This window comes from Hemitrygon akajei, chromosome 5 (assembly GCF_048418815.1).
Source record: "Hemitrygon akajei chromosome 5, sHemAka1.3, whole genome shotgun sequence".
Taxonomy (NCBI): Eukaryota; Metazoa; Chordata; class Chondrichthyes; order Myliobatiformes; family Dasyatidae; genus Hemitrygon; species Hemitrygon akajei.
Genome location: NC_133128.1, coordinates 70,654,343 through 70,676,187, shown reverse-complemented (window position 1 = coordinate 70,676,187; position 21,845 = coordinate 70,654,343). Strand labels below are relative to the sequence as shown.

Below are 21,845 nucleotides of genomic sequence, written 5' to 3'. Positions count from 1 at the left end.
CAACTCCGAGTGATTATGCAGAAAGTCTGAAGTTAATAACTTATGTGGTATTTCTGTTTCAGATCACTGAAAATTGCTAGTAAGCACTGTTTGAGAAAATGGACATCAGCCTTCGTACAGTCATCTGCTACCTCGGTCTTAAGGGCTTATCACCCAAAGAGACCCACAAGGACACGGTGGCAACACTAGGGGAGGGTGAAAAATAAACGTGCCAGATTTTCTAAAATTGACTCCTTCTACCTTAGCCACGAACTTATCAATCACCCCATGTGTGCTTTCAGTGTCTATTCCGGAGGGGGAGAAAAAACTGGAACAAGCACAGAAACTGACAGGTGCCATTTTGTTTTTAAAAAGAACACTATTCATTGCTGTTTAGTGAAAAAAAGGTGGAAAGACACTTTAAAAAAAACAAAAATCACCACAGTGAGTACAACTCATTAACACACTCCACACTATTATATGCAATTTACAATTTTACTAATGAACAATTTTATTACATAGAATATTTTATATTATAAGGAAATTTAAGTAATGGTTTTAAATTCAACATGTGATGGTTGCAAGTTTGACCATCCATTGTTATGTAGAAATCTGTGATTGGAAGAAGTGAGCTGCCAGGGAGTTGTTCGGTATTAACTCATACACTTTCCTGCAATGGATCCACAACACCACCATTGAAGGAATGAATGCAAGTCACCAAAGACAGAGGAACAAAATGAAACAAGGACAAACATCTTTATACAATATACTGTCATTGATTTAATTGACAAATTTAATTGTGGAAAATTATTGATGCCCTTTTTTTTTAAAAAGGACACCTGATTGACTTTTAAAATTACAAGTTTTAGTAACAGGCCAGAAAAAAAATTGCTTCTGTTGTTTTATTCAAAAATTGGTATTTACTGGCTGTTATAAAGTCATTGAGTGATGTCTTCTGCTTCGAGACTACAATTCTCCTGAGTCCACTAGGCCATTAAAATAACAGAAAAGGTGCCATAACACCTCACAAGAATGTCTCTCGACACAGTGGACATGTAGATTTGTTGCTGGAAGTAAACCATCGGTACTGTAAACACGACAAATATAAAAATTAGAAATTATAGATTCAGTTTTATACCGTTAGAAGAAAATATAAAAGCCTGCATAATTTGTCAGCAATTCATTCAGTCCTCTTTCAGAATTAAAATCAAGATTTTTGCTTGACAAGTCTTTCTCACTTCAAGTATTACAAATAAACATTGACAATAGAATGATAGGAGGTTTTACAACATAGTTATTCACATCCAAAAGATCCAAAAAATCATCTCAACATAGTGGAAGTTGAATAATAGATCTAAATAGATATTGATATTGACGTTGCTCTGCTATGCAGTCCTTTCTGTGGCATGGAATGTTTTAACATTTTGAAATTTTCGAGGTACTACAGTCTTAGTGACTAGACACTTTGAAGAAAGATATATGAGTATTTAATAACTTATCTTTAGTTTATTTTGCTGGCTGAAAATTCAGCCATAAGAACAGAAATATAGAACATGCAATTAAGGATTAATTTACTACAGCATTCCAGCTGAAAAGTATTTTCTGTTCCCAGAAATTATCAGATAGTATGGGTCAGCTGCAATATGGACTGGTACTTATTGTAAAAAGATTAAAGATGAGCTTTATTTGTCATATGTACATCAAAACATACAGTGAAATGCATTGTTTGTTTTCAGCAAGGACTGTGCTGGGCAGTCCGCAAGTCTTGCCATGCTTCCGGCACCAACACAACATGCCTACAACTCACCAAACCTAACTGTGCATCTTTGCAATGTGTAAGGAAACAGAAGCACCATGTAGTCACGGGGAGAACATATAAACTTCTTAAAGACTGTGGCGGGACTCAAACTGCTGTGAAGTGTTGCACTGACTGCTATGCTTCTTGTGCCATGTTTTAAACAGCAAGGGACAAAACTACTTGATCACAATGGAAAGGACCAGGTGAAGTTTGAGAAACTAATCAGGAAACAAGAGTAAGGTCCACTCATGCTCCTGTTTACTTTAAAGGTCTTCTGAGAAAGAAGCATTAGTAACAATATTGAAGACAAATCCAGACAGAAAATAGGTCAGTTAGAAAGGCAAAATCCAAAATAAATCTTAAACGTCATTGGAACATGCAATGCAAAACTGAAGAACACTTTAAAGCTGGAAGTATATATTACCATTAGAGTGGAATAAAACAATATATTTTAAATTAATTAATCAGTGATGGATCTGAATTATGCTAGTGGGAATATGTATTAAAATCATAATTTAAAATCTTTGTTATTATTCAACAAGTACAATCATCCTATAGAATAAATGGAAGAATTCTGCTGATTCTACCTCGATTACCTCTACTGAATCAAATCTACTGAGGATCAAAGATAAACTTCATTCACCATATGTTGTGTTAGAAATTTACTGTGGTGTGTTGGTGCAACTTACCACAAACACAACAACAATCATCTTCCTAGAGCAAGGGTTTACATGGAGTGGAGTTTGTTAGGTGTGTTCAGGAAGGTTTCTTGACACAATATGTAGATAAGCCTACAAGAGGAGAGGCTGTACTTATTCTGGTATTGGGAAATGAACCTGGTCAGGTGTCCGGTTTCTCAGTGGGAGAGCATTTTGGAGACAGTGATCACAATTTTACCTCCTTTACCATAGCATTGGAGGGGGATAGGAACCAACAAGTTGGGAAAGTGTTTAATTGGAGTAAGGGGAAATATAAAGCTATCAGGTAGGAACTTGAAAGTATAAATTGGGGACAGACGTTCTCAGGGAAATGTACAGCAGAAATGTGGCAAATGTTCAGGGGTTATTTGTGTAATGTTTTGTAAAGGTACGTTCCAATGAGACACAGAAAGTATAGTAGGGTACAGGAACCATGGTTTACAAAGGCTGTTGTAAATCTAGTCAAGAAGAAAAGAAAAACTTCTGAAAGGTTCAAAAACCTAGGTAATGATGGAGATCTATAAGATTATAAGGCTAGCAGGAACAAGTTTAAGAATGAAACTAGGAGAACCAGAAGGGGGCATGAGAAGGCCTTGGCGAACAGGATTAAGGAAAACCCCAAGGCATTCTACAAGTATGTGAAGAGCAAGAGGATAAGACATGAGAGACTAGGACCAATCAAGTGTGACAGTGGAAAAGTGTGTATTGAACCGGAGCAGATAGCGGAGGTACTTAATAAATACCTTGCTTCAGTATTCACTACAAAAAAGGACCTTGGCAATTGTAGGGATGACATACAGTGGACTGAAGAGCTTGAGCATATAGACATTAAGAAAGAGGATGTGCTGGAGCTTTTGGAAGCCATCAGGTTGGATGAGTCACTGGGACTGGATGAAATGTACCCCAGACTACTTGGGAGGCAAGGGAGGAGATTGCTGAGCCTCTGGCGATGATCTTTGCATCATCAATGGGGATGGGAAAGCTTCCGGAGGATTGGAGGGTTGTGGATGTTGTTCCCTTATTCAAGAAAGGGAGTAGGGATAGCCCAGGAAATTATAGACCAGTGAGTCTTACTTCAGTGGTTAGCAAGTTGATGGAAAAGATCCTGAGAGGCAGGATTTATGAACATTTGGAGAGGCATAATATGATTAGGAACTGTCAGCATGGCTTTGTCAAAGGCAGGTTGTGCCTTACGAACCTGATTAAATATTTTGAGGATGTGACTAAACACGTTGATGAAGGAAGAGCTGTAGATGTAGTGTATATGGATTTCAGCAAGGCATTTGATAATGTACCCCATGCAAGGCTTATTGAGAAAGTAAGGAGACATGGGATCCATGGAGACATTGCTTTGTAGTTCCAGAACTGGTTTGCCCACAGAAGGCGAAGACTGGTTGTAGACGGGTCATGTTCTGCATGGAGGTCAGTGACCAGTGGTGTGCCTCAGGGATCTGTTCTGAGACCCCTTCTCTTCGTGATTTTTATAAATGAGCTGATGAGGAAGTGGAAGGATGAGTTAGTAAATTTGCTGATGATACAAAGGTTGGAGGTGTTGTGGATAATGTGGAGGGCTGTCAGAGGTTACAGCGGGACATCGATAGGATGCAAAACTGGGCTGAGAAGTAGCAGATGGAGTTCAACCCAGCAAAGTGTGAGGTGGCTCATTTTAGTAGGTCAAATATGATGGCAGAATATAGTATTAATGGTAAGACTCTTGGCATTGTTGAGTATCAGAGGGATCTTGAGGTCCGAGACCATAGGACACTCAAAGCTGCTGCGCAGGTTCACTCTGTGGTTAAGAAAGCATACAGTGTATTGGCCTTCATCAACCATGGAATTGAGTTTAAGAGCTGAGATGTAATGTTACAGCTTTATAGGACCCTGGTCAGACCCCACTTGCAGTACTGTGCTCAGTTCTGGTCGCCTCACTACAGGAAGGATTTGGAAAACGTAGAAAGAGTGCAAAGAAGATTTACAAGGATGTTGCCTGGATTGGGGAGCATGCCTTCTGAGAACAGGTTGAAAGAACTTGCCCTTTTCTCCTTGGAGTGACGGAGGATAAGAGGTGACCTGATAGAGGTGTCTAAGATGATGAGAGGCGTTGATCATGTGGATAATCAGAGGCTTTTTCCCAGGGCTGAAATGGCTAGCACGAGAGGGCACAGTTTTAAGGTGCTTAGAAGTAGGTACAGAGGTGAAGAAAAATAGCTGAGAAAAATAGAGGGTTATGGGTAACTCTAGGTAATTTCTAAACTAAGTACATGTTCGGCACAGCATCATGGCCTGCACTGTGCTGTATGTTTTCTATGTTTTATTCAACAAGAATAAGAATTATATAAAAATGAGTTAGAGGTTAGAACTGACACTTTTAATTTGCCTTCTGATGCTAATCCGGAGTCAGATGGTAATAAGAATTTTTCATATTGCTGATATGGAAAATGTTGTTCTGGTTCTATCAGAAATCTGATTTCCAGGCTTTCATGCTGCTAATTATAGAGCCAGCTGAACTGGAAGCAAGTCTGGGAAATGGCACCTCAAAGGGTTTAAAGGGAGTGTTCAATGAGTGAGTACAGGGAGCACTACTACATGAGCCAGATGCTGAACTGGACAGTGGATTATCAGATACAAAGGAGATGAGGAAATAATAAGACTTCTATCTCCATTGATCTGAATTAGACAGAAAAAAGTAACCATTATGTAAGTGTATAATAGAGGTAATTGTAATGTAAATGGCGATGCACCACCAGCTCAACCCTACACAAGAATCAGTAAATGCACTAAAAAGAAAATAATCCTGTTAGTGATTTACAGTCACTTCTGCAATAATGTGAAGTGAAGCACTGTAATTAGCTCCCCCTTTAATGTGTTGCCTAAAATGCATTATTACAATTAATATTCAATATTAAAAAAGGCAAAAGATTACCACCAAGATTACTAAGTATTTAGTAATCTTATTGGTTATAAAAACAAATATACTCCTAACATTAACATGGAATCAAATCAGCAATTTTTAAAACAGAATTGATGGGATTACAGCATAAACCATTCAAAATGCTGGAGGAACTCAGCAGATCAGGCAGCATCCAAGAAAGGAATATACACCTGACATTTTGAGCAAAGGGTCTTGGCCTGAAATGTCGACTGTTTACTTCTTTCCATGGATGCTGCCTGACCTGCTGAGTTCCGCCAGTATTTTGGATATGTTACTCTGGATTTCCAGCATCTGCAGAATCTCTTGTGTTTATGGGGTTACATGCCCTTAAGTTAAAATTAATTTATGAAATATAATTTACTGAATTTGTTTGGCAATTCTGTGAATGTTATTGCTAGTTTAAATTGCTTACCAAGCAGGCTGAGTGGAATTTTTTCTTGCAGGTTCTGCAGGCTTTTCTTGGAAGTGAATAGTTAGAACCGTGAATTACTGAAAAGCAGATCATACATTCTTCAACTCCTTCAAACCGTTTATCAACATTGGTCTTCCATAATGCAATGCCTTCCATAATACTGCCATTCTATGTATAAAATCACAGGAAGCAAAAGTAAACCAACTCATTATTAACAATATAGAAATGGAATTTATATTCAAGATTTTAAAGGATTTGAAACAAAGAGTAATATTTAAAAGTAATGATGAGTATAAATATATGGTATATTGCCTGATATTTATTTAGGTACAAGATAAATGATTTATTTAATTAAAATTACATGATATTGCTAAGTCATTTTAGTAATATCATGTAATTTATAATTAATTGTACACATAGCAGTCAGCATTTTGACTAATCTAGGTAAAAACTGAAATGAAATGCAGAAACAGAAAGGAATATTCAGAAGCTGATTAGCATCTACAGATTGATAATCTTCCATAAGAACTGGTTATTGACCTAAAACATAAACTCCCTACAGATACTGTAGGGTTAGTGGATGGTTATCAAAAGCTGGAACCTGAGCCAATTTTCCCCATGTCAAAGACCCTTAGAAATCCCTACACAACCATAATATCTGAAATCCATACAGAACTTAACATGATGAATATCAAGTACATCAGGAAATCTGTGTATTTTGCACTATGCTAATTTTGCTAAATTATTCAATAATCCCATATTTCTATGCAGTTAAAGTTTATTCCTATGACTCTTTCTCTGGTTGACTGTGGGTGACTAGTGGTGTTCTGCAGGGGTTGGTGTTTGTATCTTTTCAAGTTATATGTCAGTGATTCAGCTGACAGAATTGATAGCTTTGTGGCCAAGTATGTAGACGATTTGAAGATAGGCTAGTGTTGAAGAAGCAGGGAGTCTGCAGAAGGACATAGGCAGATTGGGAGAAAGGGCAAAGAAGTGGCAGATGGAATTTAGTGTATGAAAATGTATGGTCATACACTTTGGTAGAAGAAATAAAGGAGTAGACTATTTTCTGCAAAAACCAGAGGCTTTATAAGGCATTGGTCAGACTGCACTTGAGGCATAGTGAACAGTTTGGGCCCCCTACCTCAGAATTGATAGAATCATAGAAAAACCTACAGCACAATACAGGCGCTTCGGCCTACAATGATGTGCCGAATATGTACTTACTTTGGAACCAGAGTAATAGGGGTGAGGATGGGGCAGTTGGTATGTGAGTAGATGCAGTCTATAATGAGACTGAGGAAGGGCAGGCAGATGATAGGGAAAAAAATCGAAAAGGGTGATGAATACAGGACTGACTGTGTTATATTTGAATGCATGCAGTACATGTAATAACGTAGATGATCTTGTAGTGCAGTTAGAGATAGGCAGGTATAATGATATGGGCATCACTGAATCATGGTTGAATGATCATAGTTGGGAACTTAACATCCAAGATTACACCTTGTATCGAAAAGACACGCAGGTAGGTGGAGAGGGTGGGGTGCCACTGTTTGTAAAAAAAAAAATGAAATCAAATCTTTAGAATGATGTGACATAGGATTGGAAGATGTAGAATTTAAAACTGCGAGGATAAAAAGACCCTGAATGGGAGTTGTATACAGACCCCCAAGCTGTTGCCAGGATGTGGGATATAAGGGGTTTTTGGGCAGCATAGCTCGCTATGGAAGGGCCTGTTCCAAGCTGTATCTCAAAGTAATGGCAGATGGAATATAGTGTAAGGAAGGATTTGGACATGCACTTGGCTTGAAGGAATAAAGGTGCAGACCTTTTTTCTAAACAGGAGGAAAATTTTTAAAAAAAGCAGAGTTGCAAATGGACTTGGAGTCCTTGTGCAGGATCTCCTAAAGTTTAACTTGCAGGTTGAGACAGTGGTAAGGATGGGAATTGCAACATTAGTATTCATTTCAAGAAGACTAGAATACAAGAGCGAGGATGTGATGCTAAGGCTTTGTTAGGCATTGGTCGGGCTGCATTTGGAGTATTGTGAACACTTTTGTGCCCCTATCTCAGAACAAATGTGCTGGCATTGGACAGCGTTCAGAGGATGTTTACGAGAATGGATTAAAGTATGAGGAGAATTTGATGGCTCTGGGCCTGTGCTCACTGGAGTTTAGAAGAATGAGGGGGTGGGGGGAATCTCATTGAAACCTATCAAATATTGAAAGGACTACGTAGAGTGGAGGTTTCATAAAGTGGGTGAGTCTCCATAGCGCCAGAGGGCACAAAATAAAGGGATGTCCATTTAGAACAGAGCTGAGAAGGAATTTCTTTAGCCAAGAGGGTGGTGAATCTATGGGTTTTACTGGATTTTATGGACGGCCATGGAGTCCAGGTCATTAAGTATATATAAAACAGAGGTTGATAGGTTCTTAGTTAGTCAGGGAGTTAAAGGATACAAGGAAAAAGCAGGAGAATGGGGTGGAATGGGATAATAAATCAGCCACGATGGAATAGTGGAGCAAACTTGATGGGCCAAGTGACCTAATTCTGCTGCTATGTCTTATTGTCTAATAATGATGTTTCACACCACTAAAATACTGAGCACAGGGAGATTGGTTTTTCAGCATTGTTCAAGTATTAACTATCTAGCACTTAAAGTATTTTGCAACCTGGAAACATTTTTGGTAACCCTATTACAGACTTTGTTCTCGCCACTCTTCCATGCCTCTCCGACTTAAAACAAACTTGTTTTCTCTCTACAAGTTCTAGCAAAGTGTGATAGACTCAAAACATTTACAGGAATGCCAAGCTACGACTCGCTGCTTTATTTTTATGTTTTAAACAATTTCTATTTTTTAAATTATTGAAGCGTTTTTATTTTTTGGTTGCTTCAATAATTTGAATGAGTCTGCATGCTAGACCATTTAAAAACTCTTAAAATTAAGAGTCAGAGAGTCATCCAGCACAGTAATAGGTTGGCCCAGCTTGTCTATGCCAGTCATAGTGTTCACCAAACTACTCCCATTTGGCTCACATCCCTGTTATTTCCTACTAACCAAGTACTTATCCAAATGTCTTTTTAAATCCTCAGGTGCTCTTTAAATCTTTCTTCTCTCACCTTTAACCTATATCGTCTGGTCCTTAGTTCTCCTTCCCTGGGAAAATGACTGTGTGCGTACCCTTATCTATAACTTTCATGATTTCATGATTTTTTTTGTCTGCTTGACAGAAGGAAAAGCTTTCCAGATGGTTTCATGTGGGGCCCCACAATGTGATGACTATAACCCAACTGCGATCTGGACCATGTTGCTAAACCCCAAAGTCTAGCATGCCAGTGAGACAGACCCACCCCCTCCTAGTATCTGGTTTTGTATGTGTGGACATGTGTGGAAACATAGGTAGCAATTCCATCTGGAATACTGTGTCATCATGATCAAGCTGTATATTTTTCCCAGATATGCTGTAGTATACAAAACTGCTTAAATTCTTTTTTAAAATTCACTTGGCCTCCTGATTGTGATATTTTTCTAAGGTATTAACTAGGTATACAGATAAGATTCGTTTTATTTGTCACATGTACAATGAAACATTAGGTGAATACACTCAAATGTGTCACTTGAGTCAACAACCAACACAGTCCAAATATGTGCTGGAACGCCTTTTCTGACAAATTTTAAAAAAGCTCAGGTAATGTTCTAGTGTCTTACAAATTCCAAACTTGTTCCAAACAGTTTGAATAAAAAATACTATCAAAATGCCAAATTGCATCATTTTTGTGTACTTTCCTCCTCCAGTTCAAAAAAAACCTGCCTCAAGTCTTACCCTTAGACAGGACATATGTGAGTCGTAAGTGAAAATAATTCTGAAATAAGAGGGAATTCAATTTACAGTGAAGTTAAACTATTAGAAAGCCTACACAAGTGAGTTTGGGTATTACAAATATAACATCTAATTATATTATTTGAATGAATGTAATCAAACACAACCTGAAGATTAAGAAATGTGTTTAGCTGCAACATCCAGTTACGCCACTGTTGAACAGCCACACCAATTCGTTTTCCACTTTCAACAGTAATTGATCCAATAGGATAGTTTGTTGGTAACTGAATAACAAGCTCTATGAATACTTCATTCACAGTATAGATAGCGAGTACTTCTCGGGCAACAGGGCGAGCTTTCACCTAAAGGGAAACAAAAAATATTAGCAACTTGCCTCTGAATGTGCAGCATCAAGTTTACATAGGCTTCAAAATACAACAGTGAAGTGCAAGTATGATGTCAGTTGTTAAGAGTCGAGAAAATAAATTTTCCATCATAGGTTGCTACAAAGTTTATGGCAACACCAGATGGAATGCAAGAGAAAATCTCCTCAGCTTTGTCAAACTGGTGTGCTGAAATTTGGCACTATTGACACTTGATCAATATCTGTGCAACGCCAGCTCAAAATAATCAAAATGAAGAGCGAAGGACTCTGATGCTGCCAAAGTGACTATAGTAACACTTTCTGATATTTGGTCTGTCGTTTTGATAGTATGTGCGATGTGGAACAGAGCTGGACTGACAATTTTTTTTGTATGTGCACTGTTTGTTGTCTTTTGCACACTGGTTGAACACCCAAATTGGTGTGGTCTTTCACTGATTCTATCGTGGTTATTATTCTTTTATGGTTTTATTGAGAATACCTGAAAGAAAATGAATCTCAGGGTTGTATGCGGTGAAATATGTATATTGATTATAAATTTAATTTGGACTTTGAAGATGTGAACGTCTAATGTTGACATCTAATATGTCCAGAACTGTCAGCACAGATTCAGCCTGCATTACTTTTAGGTGTAGACAATATTAATGATGCCTAAAAAAACTACTACAGCTTATACACTGCTTAAAATTTTCATACTGATGTCTGTGACTTTTCTTTTAACCAGCCCATTTAGGAGTTTAGTGATTATTAGAAATTGTAATACAAAGCTACTCAGAGGGAATTAAAGATTCAAGGTCACCTACTAAGATGTGACTTACTGACTAAATAACTGAATATACTTGAAAAAGCAGGAAAGTATACATTGCAATTGAAATCTATATTTGTAATGGTTACTGAAGATTGCTCAACATAGGCTATTGCCCATTGTAACTAGAGGGATAAAACTACTGAGAATTCTAAAAGGCTCTTGGTATTTAATAAGGTCCTTTGTTGGATATCTTTGTGAATTAATAATATTTAAACCTTAGCAATCTTTTCATTTACTTCAAATAAAATAATCAGGAAGTATGTGGCGTCAACTGTAACAATTCTTCCAACTTAAATTCAAGCATAAGAATTTTTTTAGGTTTTACCTCCAACTGTAATTAATATAGCAGCAAGCAAAGATTCTGGCCCTCTAGGTGGAGAATATTAAGTTGCATTATAAGAGAATGCATCCATTAAAATTAGAACAAGCAAAAAACATAATTTTTCATGCAGCAGAACAAAACTCTAAGTACATCACCAACCATCATGTTCTTGAATACTGAAGTACTGGTTTGCACAGCTGAAATTTCCTGTGAGGAAAGAATGTTGCTGACATATTTGCTGGTGTATTTATCCACTGTACTGGACACACGCTTGTCTTGACTATTCCACCAAAGGCGAACTGTAGCTGGCAGGTTTTTCAATACACTATAATATACAGCACAAGCCAATTTGGGAATCTCTGTATTTAAAGCTTTTGTTTCTAGCAGAAAATACAAGAACAAATTGCATATTATTAAAATAGTCTTGGAAATAAAGTATCAAAATAACCACGGTTCACTTTATACACTGGCAAAACTGATTCCTCAGTATTTTATCAATGCTCATGAGAACCAAGTAGATTATGTGTAGTCATGATAACTGATGAAAGAGTGCAATTTTAATGAAAAGTAAGACTCTCATTTCATGTGAAAAAACATGATTGTGTATATAAATAAATATTTTCCCATTTACTGCTCCATATCTTCAAATGTATTAATTTAATGCTAACAATTTAAGGATTGAGGTGAAATCACTAGCGACAAATAATTTGCAATCTTTTAGAAAATTACAAAATAACCTAAGTGTCAAGGGTCTTTCATCCAATGTTGTTTCTGATTAAATGACTTGAATGTTTTCCATTTTCATCTTGTATTTTACCTTGAAGAAGAATGGCATGCTTCTCAGAGAATAGAGTGCGTACTCCTTTGCTAGTAGAATCAGCAATCTGTCCAGGAAGAGTTGGATTTTCTGGCATTAGTCTGAACAGATTTTGTAATAATTTGTGTAAGCATTTACTATCACGGAGATATGGTGCATATATGGCCCGTAACTAGAAAATATAAGAACAGATTATTCTTTAAGGATTTGCAAGCTTTTTCATCATTTTGCCTAATAAACGCTAACTTCATGTGCTCGCCAGTATTTTTTTCACTGCAGCAAGCTTTCAAATATTTAACATGAAAACACAATAACATTTAGACTAAATCAAGCCAACAATTAGTATAGTTTTCAATGGAGTTCAGAGTATGGTGTGGATTTTCGCTCTCCATTATAACAAGTAAGAGGCCCAGCAAATTCTGGAAACATTGCAATAAAATAGAAACACTGGAAACACAAGTCAGCAACAAGAAACCAATCATGTGATTTATAATAATAGACAATAATAGTGTACTTATCAAATACAACAAGCATAGCTTGCACTAAAGGCATTCCAGTCTCCATGTGTACCTCAGAGGGTGATGCCTTGAAAAATACAAGAAGCAGTTTCCAGCCAAGCAAGTATCCCAGGATGCAATAGTAAGCTGCACTCAGCGGTTCGATTTCTGTGTACTCTCCAACTGGAATGTTATTGAACATATCCTCTAAAACCTTCTCCTTAGCACTAATTACTGCCACAAGTGCTTCAGGTGGTGATCTAAAGGGCAGAAATGGAAACTGTTAACGGATAATAAAGTACTTAATTTAACAAACATCATACAGCTGTTATTGATACAATCTATAATAAATTCTGCTCTAATCCTGGTTTAAAAGCTTCCACAAGTTTATTTATGCATTAATATTTCATTACTTTATGCAACTAATATTAGCAGTTTAAAAATCAGTAAATCTAAAATACTGTGGTTTATTACATTTTAAAATATTCACAAAAATCCACAATATACTGTTATGTTGCTTCTTTGTACTACCCTTCAATACTGTGACAATTCTTTGATAAAAAATATAAAATTCTGGATGAACTAAAGTGTGAACTTGTAGGGAAGCTCTGTGGCATTGTAGATTGAAACACGTAATTGCATCATGACCAAAGTTTGAAGCTATTCAAAGTAGTTCTAAGGTAAGTTTAAACTATTTGATACACTATTATAACAGGAATTCAAGTTGTGCCTTTGTTTTATATGGAACCCAGAACAATGAAAAGATATTTAGGTTAAAAAATTCGATGTTAAAATGTTATACAAAAGTCCTTAGATCATTACTTACAAACCATGGTCTTCATCATTTCCACTGTCGTCATAAGATTTCAGATGTTCATTATCAAAAGCAGGCAGCTCTGGCATTAACCTGAAATTTAATATCAGAAGCAAAAATATGTTTTACTTTAGTTTCGGGAGACTGCATTGCTACAAAGTGTCATCCAATTTACAGCGCAAGGAGAAGGATCATTTTGGATTTGGAATTCAAACTGGTAGATTTACAGTGCCAAATGTTGCAAATGTTTTTATATGGCTAAATGTTGTTTAAAAAATGACTTCTTTCCTTTCCTAAAATGTAACATCAGACAGTTCATCCATGAAATTAGTTAATATCCACATCACATTGGCATCTTAATGCATAGAATGAGAGGGCATAACTCTAGTCTGTGTCACAGATCACTCAAAAGAAATTCATAGTGTGTCTGACACAAGGTGATCTCAGCAGAGACAAGTAGACGGAAAATGACAATGGTTCAATATGTCAAGCTGCCTCAATCACAGTTTGTAGTAATTATTAAATAGAAGGAAAGTCAGTAGTTACTTGACTTCACTTTGCATGCCTGTAATTAATTCATCACTTGTGGTGTCTTAGCTTTGAAATAATGAGAATTTTGGAAGGACTTGAAATTCAAAATGTTTGAACTATTTGAGTTTTATATTCCACATGTAAAAAAAAGGTGTATCAACACGTGCAGAAATTTTCTTCCACAAAACTATTCAAGTTTTTCCATTGGATTCTCTCAGTCTAGCTGAATTGGAGCATGAACCTCAGTTTAAAATTCAAACATTAATACTGCTTCCAATCGATAAAAGACATGGCTACAGGTAAATCAGCCTATATCTTGGCACTGTCTGGATTATTGTTCTGGTTTTAAAGCTCACACTAAGTTAACAGTAAAATTAGGACTGTGGGTAAAGATTAATATTTCATTCTTGTTCTCTCTCTATTTTGCCATACTACAGGACTACTAGTTGCATTTAAAAAAATCATTTTCAGAATTTAGGCATCACTGAAAAGGTCAGCATTTCTTTCCCATCCTTTGAGAAGGTGGTGGTGAGCCACCTTCTTGAACCACTGCAGTCCTATGGTGAAGTTTTTCCATAGTGCTGCTGGAGAAAGGATTCTAGACCTTACAATTCTAAGTCAGAATGATGCACTACTTAAATGGGAGCCTGAAGATATTGTTTCCACATGCTTGCTGCCCTTGTCCTTCTTGGTAGGAATGTTTACCATTTAGGAGGTGTTGCTGTAATAACTTAGCTGAGTTACAAATGCAACTTGTTGATGCAACACTGCGACTACTTTAATTTTAAGCACAGAATCTGTAAAAAAAAATATGTAAAAAATGTAGGTCTCTGCTTTCTTTCCCAGTGCTACTATTATACTTGTGTCAATATTTTTACTGTGCATTGATCCGTGGCTGCACTATGGTTGTCTTACTGCCAGTGTTGCTGCAAGCACGAACTATTAACAACAGCTCAAGAATTATGGAAATCACCTCTTTAATTTCAGGGAAGTGCACAGAGGTGAAAGACAATGGTGGCACCAGTAATCTAGCAAGGCCATGGGTGTGTTTGTTTAATAACGTTAAGGATAAGTACTTAATGTTAAGATAATATTAAGTACTAACATTAAGATAAAGTTGAAACTTTAAAGTCCTGCCTGAAAGTGACAATATCACGTTGTATCATTAGATATGTTAAAATTCCCAATTACAATGGAATTAGGGCTGACAACTAAATATTTGAAGTTATTCCACAGTGTCAGATTTAAAACTGGATTTCATGTTCCTGGATAGAAGAAAGAGGTTTTTGAAAGCAAACTTACAGAAAATGCCAAACTTGTCAACAAATAAAAGTTCCTAAACTTAATCGGACTTTCTAAATAGGCATAGAATGTTCAACATGAGGGGGAAATAATGAATGTGTCGGTTTGTAGCACTCTTAAACATATCTGAACAATGATCCAGGAATAAATTGCTTGAATATAAAGTGGCATGCAAGGAGAAAACAATCTCAAGTCAAGATTCCAGAAGATTACAAGAGTTCTTCTAATTCATCTAAACATGTCACTTCAAATTAGGTAGCAAACTGGAAACTCAATTGAAAAAGACACCATTTGTGCCAGCAGGTGCACCGTTACATTACTGCAATGAACTATTTCTTCGTGTGCATTAAATACCAATTGTAAAAAAGTGCAGAAGTAATTTATCATTTTCACTACATGGCAGTATTCCGATTTGGTGGGTACATACTCATGAAAGAAACCACCTAATTTTAGGAAATTAAATTGTCAGGTTTTTAAAAAAAAATAAAATAGAAATGATGTATTCCACCTGTTGCATTGCAAAAAATGAAAATTTTCTCTTACTTGTATAACATATGATAAGCTGTGATTTGCAGAGGTCGAGTCTTGGAGAGCAACAATGGCACCAACATGTTCATAATTGACTGAAGTTTATCAGGTAAATTGGTTTGCTGACCAGCAATATATTTAGCTGGCAGACTGTGATTCATCAGCTGCTTTAGTGGAATAAGTGCAGAAGCTTCACCTAAAGCTGTTAGCAGATGTATGGAGGTTGGGGGAAGAACATTTCCTTTGAATTCCGCTGTAAGGGAAAAAAAAATGTATTCTACATTTGTACAATTATTGAACTTACAATTTATGTTCAATCTAACTAATGAATTTAGCATTTTATAAATAATAAAGAAATGAGAAGAATTTTTGCTTTCTACTTAAACACGGCCCCGTGGTTTGTTCATCCTGCAGCATGTGGGAAATCAGGGATACTTCCAGTGTCCCTGATGACTATGTGTGCAGGAAGTGTGTCCAACTGCAGCTTCTGGCAGACCGCACTGAGCGTCTGGAGCTGTGATTGGATTCATACTGGAGCATCCGCGATGCTGAGAAAGTCGTGAATAGCACATTCAGTGAGTTGGCCACACTGCAGGTAAAGGCTACACAGGCAGGAAGGGAAGAGGTGGCCACTAGACTACGTAGCAGTAGGCAGGTAGTGCAGGAGTCCCCTGAGGTCATCTCCCTCCTAAACAGATATACTGTTTTGGATACTGTTGGGGGAGATGTCTCATCAGGGGAAGGCAGCAGCAGCCGAGTTCATGGCATCATGGGTAGCTCTGCAGCACAGGAGGGAAAGAAAAGGAGTGGGAGAGCTATAGTGATAGGGGAGTCGATTGTAAGGGGAATAGATAGGCGTTTCTGCAGCTGCAAACGAGACTCCAGGATGGTATTTTGCCTCCCTGCTGCAAGGGTCAAGGATGTCTCTGAGCGGCTGCAGGACATTCTGGAATGGGAGGGTGAACAGCCAGTGGTCGTGGTGCACATAGGTACCAACGATATAGGTAAAAAATGGGATGAGGTCCTACAAGGTGAATTTAGGGAGTTAGGAGATAAACTAAAAAGTAGGACCACAAAGGTAATAATCTCTGGATTACTGCCAGTGCCACGTGCTAGTCAGAGTAGAAATAGGAGGATATTTCAGATGAATATATGGCTTGAAAAATGATGTAAGAGGGAGGGATTCAAATTTTTGGGGCATTGGAACCAGTTCTGGTGGAGGTGGGACCGGTATAAACAGGACGGTCTGCACCTGGGCTGGACTGGAACCAATGTCCTGGGGGAGCGTTTGCTAGTGCTGTTCAGGAGGCTTTAAACGAATGTGGCAGGGGGATGGGAACAAGTGCAGAGAGACAGAGGGGTGTAAAATGAGGGTAGAAGCAAAAAGTAGTAAGGTGAAAAGTAAAAGTGGCAGGCAGGCAAATCCAGGGCAAAAAGCAAAAAGGGCCACTTTTCAACATAATTGTATAAGGGCTAAGAGTGTTGTAAAAACAAGCCTGAAGGCTTTGTGTGTCAATGCGAGGAGCATTCGTAACAAGGTGGATGAATTGAATGTGCAGATAGTTATTAATGAATATGATATAGTTGGGATCACAGAGACATGGCTCCAGGGTGACCAAGGATGAGAGCTCAACATCCAGGGATATTCAATATACAGGAGGGATAGACAGGAAAGAAAAGGAGGTGGGGCAGCATTGCTGGTTAGAGAAGAGATTAACGCAATAGAAAGGAAGGACATTAGTCTGGAGGATGTGGAATCGATATGGGTAGAGCTGTATAACACTAAGGAGCAGAAAACGCTGGTGGGAGTTGTGTACAGGCCACCTAACAGTAGTAGTGAGGTTGGGGATGGCATTAAACAGGAAATTAGAAATGCGTGCAATAAAGGAACAGTAGTTATAATGGGTGACTTCAATCTACATATAGATTGGGTGAACCAAATTGGTAAGGGTGCTGAGGAAGAGGATTTCTTGGAATGTATGCGGGATGGTTTTCTGAACCAACATGTCGAGGAACCAACTAGAGAGCAGGCCATTCTAGATTGGGTATTGAGCAATCGTTAGTTAGCAATCTTGTCGTGTGAGGCTCCTTGGGTAAGAGTGACCATAATATGATGGAATTCTTCATTAAGATGGAGAGTGACATAGTTAATTCAGAAACAAAGGTTCTGAACTTAAAGAAGGGTAACTTTGAAGGTATGAGACGTGAATTAGCTAAGATAGACTGGCAAATGATACTTCAAGGGTTGACGGTGGATATGCAATGGCAAGCATTTAAAGATCGCATGGATGAACTACAACAATTGTTCATCCCAGTTTGGCAAAAGAATAAACCAGGGAAGGTAGTGCACCCGTGGCTGACAAGGGAAATTAAGGATAGTATCAAGTCCAAAGAAGAAACATATAAATTAGCAAAAAAAAGCGGCACACCTGAGGACTGGGAGAAATTCAGAGACCAGCAGAGGAGGACAAAGGGCTTAATTAGGAAAGGGAAAAAAGATTATGAGAGAAAGCTGGCAGGGAACATAAAAACTGACTGTAAAAGTTTTTACAGTCGGTTAACTGTCGGCTAACTATTACTTGGATTGCACTACCTGTATGTATAATCTATATTTTCATTTATATTTATCATTATTATTGTTATGAGCAGAGAAACAACATCTGCCGGAAGTAAATTCCTTGTATGTGCATAGGTACTTGGCGATTAAAGTCTGATTCTGATTCTGATTATAGATTTGTGAAAAGAAAAAGATTGGTCAAGACAAATGTAGGTCCCTTACAGTCAGAAACAGGTGAATTGATCATAGGGAACAAGGACATGGCAGACCAATTGAATAACTACTTTGGTTCTGTCTTCACGAAGGAGGACGTAAATAATCTTCTGGAAAAGGTAGAGGACCGAGGGCCTAGTGAGATGGAGGAACTGAGGGAAATACATGTTAGTAGGGAAGTGGTGTTAGGTAAATTGAAGGGATTAAAGGCAGATAAATCACCAGGGCCAGATGGTCTGCATCCCAGAGTGCTTAAGGAAGTAGCCCAAGAAATAGTGGATGCATTAATGATAATTTTTCAGAACTCCTTAGATTCTGGATTAGTTCCTGAGGATTGGAGGGTGGCTAATGTAACTCCACTTTTTAAAAAAGGAGGGAGAGAGAAACCGGGGAATTATAGACCGGTTAGTCTGACATCGGTGGTGGGGAAAATGCTAGAGTCGGTTATCAAAGATGTGATAACAGCACATTTGGAAAGAGGTGAAATCACACAGCATGGATTTGTGAAAGGAAAATCATGTCTGACGAATCTTAGAGAATTTTTTGAAGATGTAACTAGTAGAGTGGATAGGGGAGAGCCAGTAGATGTGGTATATTTAGATTTTCAAAGGGCTTTCGACAAGGTCCCACACAGGAGATTAGTGTGCAAACTTAAAGCACGTGGTACTGGAGGTATGTTATTGATGTGGATCGAGAATTGGTTGGCAGATAGGAAGCAAAGAGTGGGAGTAAACGGGTCCTTTTCAGAATGGCAGGCAGTGACTAGTGGGGTACCGCAAGGCTCAGTGCTGAGACCCCAGTTATTTACAATATATATTAATGATTTAGACGAGGGAATTAAATGCAGCATCTCCAAGTTTGCAGATGACACGAAGCTGGGCGGCGGTGTTAGCTGTGAGGAGGATGCTAAGAGGATGCAGGGTGACTTGGATAGGTTAGGTGAGTGGGCAAATTCATGGCAGATGCAATTTAATGTGGATAAATGTGAGGTTATCCACTTTGGTTGCAAGAACAGGAAAACAGATTATTATCTGAATGGTGACCAATTAGGAAAAGGGGAGGTGCAATGAGACTTGGGTATCATTGTACACCAGTCATTGAAGGTGGGCATGCAGGTACAGCAGGCAGTGAAAAAGGCAAATGGTATGTTGGCATTCATAGCAAAAGGATTTAAGGACAGGAGCAGGGAGGTTTTACTGCAGTTGCACAAGGCCTTGGTGTGACCGCACCTAGAGTATTGTGTGCAGTTTTGGTCCCCTAATCTGAGGAAAGACATTTTTGCCATAGAGGGAGTACAGAGAAGGTTCACCAGATTGATTCCTGGGATGGCAGGACTTTCATATGAAGAAAGACTGGATCGACTAGGCTTATACTCACTGGAATTTAGAAGATTGAGGGGGGGGGGGATCTTATTGAAACGTATAAAATTCTAAAGGGACTGGACAGGCTGCAGGAATTGGATACAGGAAGATTGTTTCCGATGTTGGGGAAGTCCAGAACGAGGGGTCACAGTTTAAGGATAAAGGGGAAGCCTTTTAGGACCGAGATGAGGAAAAACTTCTTCACACAGAGTGGTGAATCTGTGGAGTTCTCTGCCACAGGAAACAGTTGAGGCCGGTTCATTGGCTATATTTAAGAGGAAGTTAGATATGGTCCTTGTGGCTAAAGGGATCAGGGGGTATGGAGAGAAAGCAGGTACAGGGTTCTGAGTTGGATGATCAGCCATGATCATACTGAATGGCGGTGCAGGCTCGAAGGACCGAATGGCCTACTCCTGCACCTATTTTCTATGTTTCTAAAGACTTTTGCAATCCTCTGATGTTACAAGTAATTTTGTCCTTTCTGTGCATTTTTGAATTAATTATCCATTTTGCAAAATGAAACTCTTAAATTGTCCCAATACAATTAAAACCCATGGTGATTGTACAATCAGAATTCATCTTTTATTATTTTCATTCCAACATAGAGTTATGAAAAAGTACAACATAGAAACAGGCCCATCTAGCCCTCCATATCCCTAACATCTTTGAACCTATCCATACTTCTCTTACACATTGAAATTGAGCTCACATGCACCACCTGTGCTGGCAGCTCATTCTACACTCTCACCACCCTCAGAGAAGAAGCTTCCCCTAATGTTCCCCTTAAACTTTTCACCTTTCACCCTGAACCCATGACCTCTGGTTGTAGTCCCACAGAACCTCAGTAAAAAATGTCTGTTTGAATTTATCCAATCTATATGCCTCATAATTTTGTATACCTCTATCAAATCTCCTCTCAATCTTCTACGTCCCATGGAATAAAGTCTTAATCTATTCCATTTTTCCTTCTAATTCAGGTCCTCCAGACCTGGCAACATCCTTGTAATTTTTTTCTCTACTCTTTCAACTTTATTTACATCTTTCCTCTAGGTAGGTGCCCAAAACTGCACACAATACCCCAAATTAGGCCTCACCAATGTGTTATACAACTTCAACATCCCATCTCCTGTACTCATTACTTTGATTTATGAAGGCCAATGTGCCACAGTTTTCTTTACAACTCTACTTACGGTGATGCCACTTGCAAAGAATTATGGACCTGTATTCTCAGATCCCATTGTTCAACCACATTCCTCAGTGCCCCAGCATTCACTGTGTTACACCTACCCTGGTTAGTCCTTCCAAAGTGCAACACCTCACACTTGTCTGCATTAAATTCCATCTGCCATTTTTCATTCCATTTTTCCAACTGGTCCAGATCCTGCAGCAAGCCACGATAGCCCTCCTTGCTGTTCACAACACACCAATCTTAGTGTCATCTGTGAATTTGCTGAACCAGTTAACTACATTACCATCCAGATTGTTGATAAAGATGACAAACAACAATCCTTGTGGCACACCACTAGTCACAGGCCTCCAATCAGAGAGGCAACCATTTACTACCACTCACTGGCTTCTCCCATAAAACCAATGTCTTATCAATTTACTACCTCATCTTGAATGCATAGTGACTGAACCTTCTTGAGCAACCTCCCATGTGGGATCTTGTCTAATGCCTTGCTAAAGTCCACATAGACAACATCCACTGCCTTGCCCTTATCAACTTTCCTGGTAACTTCTTCGAAAAACTCTAAGATTGGTTGGACACAACCTATTACACACAAAGCCATGCTGACTATCCTCAACCAGTCCATGTCTATCCATTCCCTTAGAATATAATTCTTATATATCTGTTCCCTTAGAATACCTTTCAATAACTTTCCCATACTGATGTCTGGCTCACCAGCCTTACTTTCCTGGTTTATTTTTAGTGTCTTTTGAAAACTGCAGAACAATGTTGGCTATCCTCTCATACTCTGGTACCTATGCTGGCACTAAGGATGATTTGAATACCACTTTTAAAGCCCTGCAATTTCTGCACTTGCTCCCCACAGGGTCCGAGGGAACACCTT

General features: G+C 38.3%; 1 protein-coding gene across 2 annotated transcripts in view; it reads right to left on the bottom strand.

Moving 5' to 3' along the window:
- Positions 1-455: 455 nt before the first annotated feature.
- The window catches only part of ltn1 (listerin E3 ubiquitin protein ligase 1), a 126,143-nt gene continuing 104,753 nt past the window's right edge, over positions 456-21,845 (bottom strand). For both annotated transcript variants that reach the window (XM_073045711.1, XM_073045712.1), the window contains exons 23-30: positions 15,658-15,895; positions 13,294-13,374; positions 12,541-12,727; positions 11,971-12,142; positions 11,313-11,533; positions 9,809-10,003; positions 5,820-5,987; positions 456-1,066 (exon numbers count right to left, since the gene is read on the bottom strand). In XM_073045711.1, the coding sequence (XP_072901812.1) occupies positions 1,004-1,066; positions 5,820-5,987; positions 9,809-10,003; positions 11,313-11,533; positions 11,971-12,142; positions 12,541-12,727; positions 13,294-13,374; positions 15,658-15,895 (1,325 nt within the window). In that variant the 3' untranslated portion in view covers positions 456-1,003. The remainder of the gene's footprint in view (positions 1,067-5,819; positions 5,988-9,808; positions 10,004-11,312; positions 11,534-11,970; positions 12,143-12,540; positions 12,728-13,293; positions 13,375-15,657; positions 15,896-21,845) is intronic.